At 33.8% G+C, this 12,327-nt stretch overlaps 1 protein-coding gene across 2 annotated transcripts in view; it reads left to right on the top strand.

Moving 5' to 3' along the window:
- Positions 1–12,327, top strand: part of Aanat (arylalkylamine N-acetyltransferase) — a 46,299-nt gene that overhangs the window by 26,436 nt on the left and 7,536 nt on the right. For both annotated transcript variants that reach the window (XM_073074818.1, XM_073074828.1), the window contains exons 2-4: positions 1,286–1,413; positions 1,865–2,045; positions 10,380–10,585. In XM_073074818.1, coding sequence (XP_072930919.1) covers positions 1,286–1,413; positions 1,865–2,045; positions 10,380–10,585 — 515 coding nt within the window. The remainder of the gene's footprint in view (positions 1–1,285; positions 1,414–1,864; positions 2,046–10,379; positions 10,586–12,327) is intronic.

Below are 12,327 nucleotides of genomic sequence, written 5' to 3'. Positions count from 1 at the left end.
ACATAATTTATGACAACAAACACCCACCCATCATACTTTTAAGTTATAGCAAATATATCTTGCTTTTTGGCTATATTTCTCTAAAATCTTATTTTGGTTCATTTGTGGCCAGTTTTATGAAGTGATTTGCCGTTATTATGAAAACATATAGGGGTACGTGGAGCTATAAGTTTGAGAAACTGTGTGTTGGTCTATTGTTCCCAGCATGTCAGGTTACATCATGAAAACAGTCATCCAGGAATAAATTAATCAACCCATGAGGCCATGGCATATATAAGTGACAGGCGGTAGGTACACTTTTATTGCAAGGATTGCAAGGTTATGTTTACCAAATGTATTAACGGGACCTTAACTACCCAAATAAAAAAAAAACAAATAAAAGAGTATATGGATGAACTTAGATTTATTTTTTATAATACCTATTTACCTTTAATACTTCTAATATACATTACTCTTACCAATATCTGAACATATTTACTATTTGCATCAGACTTTAGTTTGAATTACTTAAATTAAAAACTCAAAACAAAAAGTGTGTCAAAATAAAATCATTAAAATTATCTTTGCGATAAAATTGCAAATGTGAATATCATCTATCATAACACTACATTAATAACTTCAATAACAAACTGTACTACATAATTTATAGTAAAACCGATAAATACTTAAATAACAAAGTGGAATAATTACAATCATAAATAACAATGTTATGATTTCCTGAATTACTTTAACAGTGTGAACGAAACTATGACAGAGTACTGCATAACAAACAAATCGATTACTATGTACCTACGAATATGTAGGTACACAATAGTAGTATGAATTGTTCTGAAATAGTCTGGCATCTAGTGTAGGTACATGTAGTACGAAGCCAATAATGATAGTAAATGGGCTGCCAAATACTTGTCTCTCTTTTCTGTTCTTTCTTTGAAAAACTCTTTAGAAACTACTTTTTACATCAAGTTTAGGTTCGGGATTCAGGTCCTACAATTTAAATTATCATCATCATTCATAGTACAATTTAAATCGTTTCAAATATTTCTATGAAGATCTGCGATTTTTTTCATTACATCATCTACATCTAAATCTTACGACTTTTAGTAATAACTTTTAAGATTAATTTCTATATACTACAAGAGTCTATAGTAAGGGTATACATTGCAGTAAAGTGAATTTGAATTAGTTATTTCAAAGCCCATCTTTAAAGCACATGCCTCCAATTTCCATTAGTATCTCGCACTCTATTCACTGTAAAAAAAACTAATGTTAGTTTCTTTTGTTCCAGTTGGCAGACGAGCTGCCGGCGAAGCTGTCAGAGCTGGACCTCCGACCGCGGACGATGACCAAGCCCTCGTACACCATTTGCAGACTCAGCCCAGCTGACAAGGAACGCGTCCTTGAGTTCCTAAGAAGGTAATATAAAACATTTTTTTTATGTAGCAAAAATAACAAATGGATTCATCTAAATTTAAGTAATTAAACGTCTAAAGATCACAAATACGTTATTATTCTTGAAGATTTACTCGTAGTTGTAATTATTTAACAAGGTTGTAGAATTACCTGTTCGGTTCGACTCCGACGGCACCACCGCCACACCTATTTCTGCCTCATAACAGCAGTGTTAAACGCTGCTGTATTCTGGTTTGAAGGGCGTGGTAAGTGAAATACACTTTTCCGAGGCGTCTACCTTAGACCTCAGGGGTAGCGGCGCATCTCTGTCCGACCTCAGGTAGGAACTATCTAATCCTATCTGGGGTTGGTTACAGATGTACATGGGCGGCAGTAGCCACTTACCATCAGGTGAACTGCATGCTCGAACTCCCGTAATATATAAAAATACTAACTACACTAATTTCTTCCATAGATTCTTCTTCCGCGATGAACCGCTTAACCAAGCCATAAACCTGATAGAGACCCCAGAGTCGAGGTGTTTCGAGCTGGAAGACTACGCAGCGTCTACCCTGGATGATGGAGCTTCGGTTGCAGCTGTTGACGACAATGGGGAACTAGTCGGTATCGTGATCAACGGCATCGCGAGACGAGATGTAAGTTTTATTATTTTAATTCTTATGATCCTCATGTCAATGTGATATTATACATGTCATGTCGTTCATGCCAATGGTATGGTAAATGCCAAAATGGGATACTTTTAAGGCTCCATAGGATTTCAATTACTGCTGATTCCATACTGCTAGGCAAGTGAATACTCTCATTGAAAAATCTTTAAGTCATTTTGTAAGTGTGGTAAAGTAGATATAAAGTATAGAGAGCACTCCAACTTTCTTCTTACAGGGAGAAAGACACCGACCAATTTGCTACTCAAAATCACAAAAATATGGTATCAGCTCACATTAAAATGCCTCTTGATAAATATTTACGCTCTCATGAAATAGATGAAAATAAATACCCAACAACAAAAGGTCGGTGGGTTTAATTAAATTGTAATATCAATTCCCGATACACGTGTTTTCCGGAAAATTGTGAATACATTTTCAAGGTAAAAGTGTTTTATAGCATTATTCTGGAATTGTATGTATTCTATTCACGGAAGAAAGACTATATGGACTTTTTGTTACATGTGCACAAGCATATTAGGTACATAATATACTTCTTGCGTATTCGTATTTCAGAGTAAGTTATATGCTCTTCGTGATATAATGTGACTTCTGCAAGATTTTTGATAATGTTTGTTTATATTTTTTCTTTTGAAAGTTATCTCGGGATATAGACTTACCTACGTAACGTAATTTCCGTAACCTATTATTTCCGTTACATATAGCTTGTATAGAGTAAGATTGATCCCTACCTTCATAAACGAATTCTGAATATTACCATATTAGCCATTTTTAGTGGACATTCTCAAAATATTTTTCTGAGATAAAAGAATGGGTATCCTAATCATAGATTAGTATAGATACTTCGCCGCCTTGAAATTGAATGAAGCCACAAACAGCTTATTTTAGTAAGTTCTTTTTTTGATTCCTTGACAAATAAAAACATTTTTAGAGAAAATTTACGAATAAATAACTAATTTACGTAATAATTACGTAATTTACGTAATAAATAAATAATTATTACAAATATTTTAAGGACATTTTAGCACGGTGACGTGGCAAAACTTTTTTACGCAACTATTTCAATTCACAAAACTGGGTACATTTTCTTGTTAGGAGTGAGTAATCTTTACTAATCTATGATCCTAATGTAGATAATACGCCTTTATCGACAGTTATCCCAATCTGGCAAGAATATAAGTAAGTTATTAATAAATTTGCAAGTGGGACAAGAACATCTATTTGAAGCGTTGCATTAAGATAATAATAGATAGTTAATACGTACTTATGAGCTGCAGTTACCAAATGCGAAAATATTGCAAAATATATTGTAATCCCAAAACATATTTAATTAAGTCATTATGTTGGTTATTTTAATTTACATATGGATTTAATAACGAGATAAAAGTAAACAAAATACAAATTGAAACATGTTTGGTGATTTTAATATTTCTCTACTGGATAATGTTTTTATTTTATTATTTTTATACATTAATTTCATGTAACGTAATTAAGTAATGATTCATTCCTTTTATAGCTAAAGTGTCGAATTAAATACAAATAAATATTCACCCCATCAGATTGTTACGAAAAGTTTAGTTTAGTAAACAACTGTGTCCTTTCTATGCGGTACGTGTTTTGTTAACTAATTAGATCGTTTACGGCCATCTGGGACAGGTTTGTGCACAATCTAATGCATTGTTTAGGGTACAATTATAGAGTTGCAGGCTTTAATTCATAATACTAACTTTTTTTTTATAATATAGGAGTAGCAGACGAGCATGCAGTCCACCAGATGGTAAGTGGCTACTGCCGCCCATGGACATCTGTAATCAACCCCAGATAGGATTAGACATTCCTACCTAAGGTCGGCCATAGATGCGGCGCTACCCCTGAGGACTAAGCTGGAACGCCTCGGCAAAGTCTGTCTCCCTTACCACACCCTTCAAACCGGAACATAGCAGCGCCTAACACTGCTGTTATTAGGTAGAAATAGGTGTGGCGGTGGTGCCGCCGGAGTCGAACCACAAAGGGTTCTACCACCTCAAAAACTACCGATGATTCGCCGTTAAGGGCTTACTGCGTTTCGGTTTGAAAGGTCATACCTTTCTAAATCTAAGGGATATTTCTTATACCTATCTACTATCCGAGGCATTCCAAGTCATTCACTGAGGCGGCAATGCACGTGTGGTCGAGCTCTGATTTTGTCTGTGGTATTACAAATGTCCAGCGGCAGTTGCTACTTACCATCAGGTAAATGCATGGTCATTTGCTCCCTGTATATTATAAAATAGGGAAATACATTTATGTATCCCCTTCTTGTAGCGATATTATGTTCTGATTTGGCTATTCTATTTCTTGCACCGTTACTCTTTACCACGCTTTTATTAGCTTGACCTGTATGTATGTATGTAACCGAATCTTGAAACTCGATTTTTACCCACTTTGAACGGTCCGATTAATTTAAAATTTTGAACACTTATGAAGAACCAATTACTGATATTAATAATTTTATGATATTAATTATTTTATATTTTATTATTGATATTAATAATTTTATGCTATTCATCTCATTAGGATCATCAAGAATCAGGATTAAAGATTTTCCTTGTAAGATTTTAGCGTGATTTTTAGTTTTTAAACTATAATTATAACTTATAATACCATTGACATCAGACGATCCAAATTGATCCTGGGATTAACCACGCATCTTTGATAAAGTTTAAGCACATTTGACCAAACTTGCAATATCCGGCATATAATATTACAGGCGATATTCATTTTGGTATTCAGCACGTCTATAATCGCACCCTAAATGGCCGATGACTGTAACCGTAGCATAATGTCGTGGTACTTCCGCGCAGGTGTCGATTGATTGTCGCAAATGGCTACTCGCTGTGAGTTTTAATTGATTCTTGTCATCGAGCACTTGAAAGCTATATAGAAGGGTCTGTAACATTATATACTGTAGTTGCTTTGTTAGTTAGCTACCTGTTTATGTCGGTATATCTATACTAATATTATAAAGAGGAAAACTTTGTTTGTTTGTTTGATTGTAATGAATAGGCTCACGGCACCCACGCCACAGGGAATCCTAGTGTGGGGCTGTGAGTGTAGAAAGCGTAAAGCGTAAATAAATAACCTTCGTCATCAAAATAACAGAACTGTCTCGAAGTTTCCTCGGGCTTTCTTCCAATTTTGTCAATATATACGTGAATGTGAATGTGAATGACAGAAAACCAATAACAGGGGAGAAATGGCCTTGTTGAACTTCTAAGCGAGTACACAAAACTTTTGCGAAGCTTTATTTTTAGGGTTCCGTACCCAGAGGGTAAAAAGATAACCGTATTACTAAGTCCCCTCTCTCTCTGTCTATCTATCTATCACAAGGCTCTATCTCCTGAACCATAATAGATAAACACTTGAATTTATTACAGATTATGTATTACCATGGCAGTTTTAATCGTAACAAATATTAAATATAAAAATTTTAAAGTAAAGGGGATGCTCAAACAAAAATACCCGTATTTTTGTCACTTTTTGCTCTAACTATTGAACCGTAAAAGGAAAAAAAAATTTAACAAAAAATACAACCGACTTCTATGTCACTACAAAGTAAAAAATAATTGAAATAAATGTTGGTTTAGTACATATTTGTGAAGTCGGCGCTCAATATATTTAGTTGGATAACGATGTAAACAGCGTGTCTAATTCTAATTCGTGTCATCGTCAGCGTTCTAATTCGTGTACATACATAAAAAAAAAAAAAAAGGTACCGGCCGAATTGATAACCACCTCCTTTTTGAAGTCGGTTAAAAACTGAACATTTTCTCTGCAATGCACGCATGAATGCATGTATTTCTGTAGGTACCATAATAACAAGATTAACAAATACCTACTAAAAACAAAGAAATATACATATATGGTGGTACGGAACACAACAATATAACAGTCGGGTAATAAACAAGTACGAATCGAACATATTTATTATATTGTACTCTCCTCTTTGTCTGATAAAAATAACTTATTATTGTACCTAAACATTAAATATTCTTTTGTTCAGCTATTTGTATTATTTATAGTATCTGGAAATTAATCATTTGTGCATAATGATTGGCACGGATCACTTTTTAAAATGAAAATAATTTTGGCTAAAGTCCACATCAATTTCCAAATGCCAAAATCGGATGAATACTTACAGAACACATTTCATTGCGACTAAAAACTTTGCATCCAATCTTCTCGTCTCATGAAAACTCTGATCTCATAGAGCATAGTATAGCAGAGTGAAAATTATTTTGAATTTACATTATTTATTATACGCCCTTATCTTAATTATAGCACAGAATCTCCATTTACCGAAATCATAAAACAGCTGTAGAAATGTTAATAAGTTTTGAAGGAAGAAAGGGCTCCTAAGACTCCTAAGGGCTCGAAGGAATTAATTTAGACGAAGGGTTAAACCCTTCAGCTAATATTTCACAACTTGAAATGTAAATTAAACTTTGCTCTCCTACAGGCAAAATATATTTCGCCGTCTGGAATATTTTAGAGGACCATTTATTTTCTTTACTTAATATAGTTTTACACGAAAATATTAATTATCCATCCCAGCATCCCAATATTGATGTAATAAATTTAATTACAATCAAAGAGATTAAGAATATTGTCAAGTTTTTTAAATAAATACTTTTATCTACACTTAAATCATCTCAGGTGGTTGTCATATAAAAATAGCACAACACACAAACGTCTTAAATGACGACTTACTACCAATTGGTAATGACTGGTGTGAGGCACCCCTCCATGCGCAGTCTATTTTTTTTATGATATAGGAGTAGCAGACGAGCATACTGATGGTAAGTGGCTACTGCCGCTAATGGACATCTGTAATCAACCCCAGATAGGATTAGATATTCCTACCTGAGGTCAGCCACAGATGCGCCGCTACCCCTGAGGACTAAGCTGGAATGCCTCGGAAAAGTCAGTCTCCCTTACCACACCCTTCAAACCAGAACACAGCAGCGGGGTTCTACCACCTTCAAAGGGTCTACAAGGGTTTACAAGGGGACTATTGCTACTATTGACAAAACCTACTATTTTATTATACAAGATATGCACTCCGATATTCATAGCAAAGTAAAGTAACCACCGATTCACTCTACCTTGTGAGGTTGAAAACAAAAATTATAAAACCAAATAAATAAAAGCAAAGTTCTAGGTTGAGCCCTTAGTCTGGTTTATAAATGTCAATATTGTGTTTATGTTACTATTTATACATGCTTCAAGATAAATACATCGGCTAATTTATTGTCTTGTAGATTATGTATGCTGTTTATGAATGTAATTTAATTATTAATTAATAAACAATATCTAAAAGCATCCCTACAACCCTCAAATACTTCTTTCTTAAGAAAGGGAAATAGTTCTAAAACTTCGATAAAATTTGTGTTTGGATGTTTTTATTATTATCCTCTTTATTCACATACTAATTATTATTTAATTATAACAAAGTTTTATATATCTACATTACATTATTCATTAAAAAAACATATTTACAATACCTATATTATAACTATATTTATGTACATGTATACAAAAAAGGGGAATAAAAAAAATAATCACTATAAATTAAACAAACCATGTAAAATAGCCGTGTGAGGCATGGTTCCCAAAACGCTGGCGGCGTTCCCTTGCTGCACTGCTAGGCTCAATCTTTGGGCGAAGTACCCGCCAGCTCTTTGGTCACCAGAAGTGAGGACAAGTCTGGTCGACATATCTGACATGAATTTCTTCATGTCAGATGAACATGGACCCATTGTCTCTACTGCAAGTGCCGCAAACAAATAATTATCCAATATATTACTCTATTTGCTTTAGTATTTGGGCATGGTCGGCTGCAGCCCCAGCGCTCACAGAGGTATTACCAACGTGAGATGGGGCTAGAGCGTCGACACAGTTTGGATGTTTTGTTTTCAAAGTTTACCTAGGTATGTACAATATAAATAAGAAAATGTTAGATAAATCATTTATGTATAGATTTTCGAAGCAGCGTTTATTAATTTAATTGAAATATTAAGTTAAATGGTCATAGCTTACTTGAAAAGTTTTAATGGAAACCGTATACCAGCTTACTACGTCGTAATAAATATACCATTCATTCATAAATATTGTTACTGTATGGAAAATGTGTCAGTAGCGATATTACGAGTATATCAACAGTGAGGTTGAAAGATCAAAGGTTCTCGCTCGAAGGAACAATTTTATATTTAAAGCTCAAGTTTAAGGGTGCTGACACACGAGCGAGAGTTAACTAGTGCATATAATTGTTCATATCGACAATCGACGACGATTGTCGCTGACTGTCGTCGGCGACTGTCGCTGGGTGTTTTCGATGGTGTATATGTTTGTTAACTCCCTAACTCATTTTAACTAGCGCATAAATAACAGTTTATATCGAGGATCGTCGATTGTCGCTACCTATCGACGGCAACCGTCGCCAGGTATTTCGACGGTCGTCGACATGTGTGTTAGCTCCCTTACTCATTTCACTGCATATTTAGTTATAATATAATGCACAGTATAACACGACTTTATAATTTTATAATTATGTACTTAGTATTAGTTATTCTGGGTATTTTATTAAATAATTAATACATTAACACAAATGTGTAATATACATTTTCATTTACTTTAAAATATTAGTCGGTGGTGATTGACTATGCCCTAATGCCCCCCTTAAAGAAAAATCATCTGATTTTTAACGAATTCGAAATAAACTATAGAAAATGTTCCATAACTGATACCTATATATTTTTTATTGAAAATATTTTAGCAGATATAAATGTTAATTTGTACAAAAAAGTGAAATGAAACCGCAATAATTCAACTGCAAAACACTTTTGGCAACTGCACATCCAAATATGCAAGATTTGCCAAATGTACCAAAATACACTTTTTCATAATTACAGCTACTGAGTTGATTATATTAACATGACATTATATGTATATATTCATCTTGTATTACAGTCGTATGCAAGTAATGCCTAGGTCACGGTCAGCCCCATAGAGCAAATGCTATGTAGAAATATCTCACGTATTTACACATTATACTTACTGCTTTAACGTATCTAATTAAATGTACGAAATTTTATTTAATTGTACTTAATTTTATATGTAGATAGGTACTTATAAATAAAATTGGGATTTTTTTGTATAAAACATAAATCTCGTATACCAATATTATCTATCTTTACAGGCTAACGAAAAGGACAGGAACGATTTAAACTAAAGAAAACGCTGTAATGTTTAGCATAGACGTAGATGTAAAGCATAGACATTAGACAATTTTTTACATAAATTTTATTTTAGGTACGTACTGAGAGTGTACGTAAAAAATTCGTATATATTATGAACTTTCTATTTCGTATGAAGTCTATGACCAAGTTTACGTTATACACCTTGACTTATACCTTGAATGTCTACGTTGCAGGTCATTGATCCTGTACGAGATGACGGTTCAATTTCGGCGGAAAATGTATTTGAAGTTTTTGTTGACACTTCCTAGAATTGTTACGATTTTTGTTACGTAACAATATCCGTTTCAGTGTCGTTTTCCGGTTCATGGGCCTTATAAGGATAACGTGCATAGAGATGAAGTTCCGCTTGATATTTTTTTGTTAACACTTCCTATAATTCTTACAATTTATTACGTAACAATATCCGTTTCAGTGTCGTTTTCCGGTTCATAGGCTTTATAAGGATACGTGTACAGAGATGAAGTTCCGCTTGATAATTTTTTGTTAACACTTCCTGGAATTGTTACGATTTTTATAACGTAACAATATCCGTTTCAATGTCGTTTGCCGGTTCATGGCCCTCATGAGGATACATAGAGATGAAGTTCCGCTTGAGATTTTTTATAATATAAATGTAACATACGCTTTGCTACCCCTGAAGACTAAGTTCATGTACAGACATAAAAAGCCCTCATAACGCTCTTCAAACCTGAAAAGAGGTGTAAAGATTTTGCTTGTAAAGTTGAATCGCCCAATTTTCTCTTAAGTTTTAAATCCTTTTCAAGTAAACAATTTTGAAAGTTTAAATGTTAAATGATTGTTGATTGAAATCTCAGAACGTAGTAAACGTAGTTATATTTTATTATCAAAGTATGAACATTTAACTGTTTTCTTAAGTAAATGGAGTTACGTTATCGTTGTAGACGATAAACTTTAGCTTGTTGTCCTGCTGACTCTTTTACAACCCACAAATCTCGTTTTTGAAACTGTACTAAATACAGACTAAAAATATATATATTTTTTTTAGGAGGCGGATTACGAAGACAAGTCCGAAGACTGCCCGCATCCGAAGTTCCGCCGGATTCTGAAGCTGCTTGGACATCTGGACCGCGAAGCTAAGATCTGGGATAAGCTGCCTCTATCCTGCCACACTGTGGTCGAGATCAGGATAGCGTCCACACACACCGGCTGGCGCGGGCGAGGACTCATGAGGGTTCTCTGTGAGGAAACTGAGTAAGTGACAAAGTTTAATTTAAATAACCGTCAAATTTAGTGGAATTTATCAATATAAAGAATAAATTGTAATGAAATGCATAGGCACTAAGACTTTCACACATGCTCATGTGATAACATGTTTATATAGGTATGTATATGTGTGCACTGTGCATATTGTATGCGTATTGTCCTACGAAGTGTAAGCAATTCAGTTTCGCTTGCAACGAGAATATAAAAGCAAGTAGGTAACAGGGATAACATATCTGTGATCTGCTTCACGTATAGCCCTTGTACTACATGAAGTTAGTTACAGGTTTATATGAGCAGCAGACACCAGTTAGCATAAGAAGCACTCCATGCTCGTTTGCCACTTCAATCTTACAAAAACGACAAATACGTAAGACAACTAGCATTTGCGCAAAAAAGGAGCGTTCATATAGACCCGGAAATTACAAACAGGATAGCGGTACTTATCAATTGTCTGATCAATCAATATCTGCTACAGTTGACATCGAAACCAGTTTTTACACAATTATGACACAATGAGGAACTAATATAAGTCAACGCATGAACTAGTATGTATTATTGGAATAGGATAAAAAATATAAGTAGGCAAGTATATAAACGGCCTTGAAATGTGCAAACACAATCTAATGCCATTATTATACAATCGATATATAGAGCCTTAATTGTTTAAAAAGTGCGGTGTTTAATGATACAGATTAAATATGACGTGTTTTATCAATCACAATTCAATTATAATTGTAGCATGTTAATCTAAACACTTAATACTCTATGTGCACAGTAACAGCCAAAACAATGGATCTTAAAAGTTAGAATAGAATAGAATAGAATAATTTATTTGCATAGAATAGGTACATAATCAGGTGTTACAAAAGTTTAGGTCCTCTTATTCTGCTAACAATACGGTAGCATGCAAATTAAATAGTTGTGAAAGAAAATACAATGATAAAAAAATGTCAATAGAATCAGTTACATAGAAAGTCATTTATATTATAAACATTGTTTAATAATAAATATGTCCTTAATTTAGACTTGAAAATATTAGATGATTTCTTCATAATGTCATCCGTTAAGCTATTGTATATTTTAACACACATTCTCTAAAGCGTTTCGCTGGAGCAAAGACGTACGTGGTTTGTCGAGTACTAGGATTGTACGAGTTACTAATATTAATTTGAAGTTCAAAATCATTTTTAAGATGTATTTAAAAAAACATATATAAAAATAATCCTACCTGAAACCTGTACCCATACTCCATATTTAAGCTGACCCGGCAAACTTTGTACCGCGTCAAAATCTATTTCTCAAATATGTTACATATACAATATAGTCTATGTTACTCGTGGATAGTGTAGCTTTCGAATGGTGATAGAATTTTTAAAATCGGTCCAGTAGTTTTTGAGCCTATTCATTACAACCAAACAAACAAACAAAGTTTTCCTCTTTATAATATTAGTGTAGATTACATACGTAAAGAAAACATAAAAGCAATAATTAATATATCTGCAAATGACAATGTCACTCTGCAAATGTCACTTGAGACAAATAAAATCGATAGTCGTAAACAATTATTCAATTATTTTTAGGGTTCCGTACCCAAAAGTAAAAACGGGAGCATTTTACTAACCCTCCGATGTCTGTCCGTTTGTCACAGAGCTATATCTCTTTTACCGTAATAGACAGACATTTAACATTTTAGAGAATATGTCTTCGTATAACAGTAGCCGCTAAAGCAA

The sequence above is a fragment of the Epargyreus clarus genome, unplaced genomic scaffold, assembly GCF_041222505.1.
Source record: "Epargyreus clarus isolate Ecla_fem2 unplaced genomic scaffold, WU_Ecla_fem_2.2 ptg000001l, whole genome shotgun sequence".
In the NCBI taxonomy this organism is placed as follows: domain Eukaryota; kingdom Metazoa; phylum Arthropoda; class Insecta; order Lepidoptera; family Hesperiidae; genus Epargyreus; species Epargyreus clarus.
Note: the sequence above shows the minus strand (reverse complement) of the source record. Positions and strands in the feature narration are given on the sequence as shown.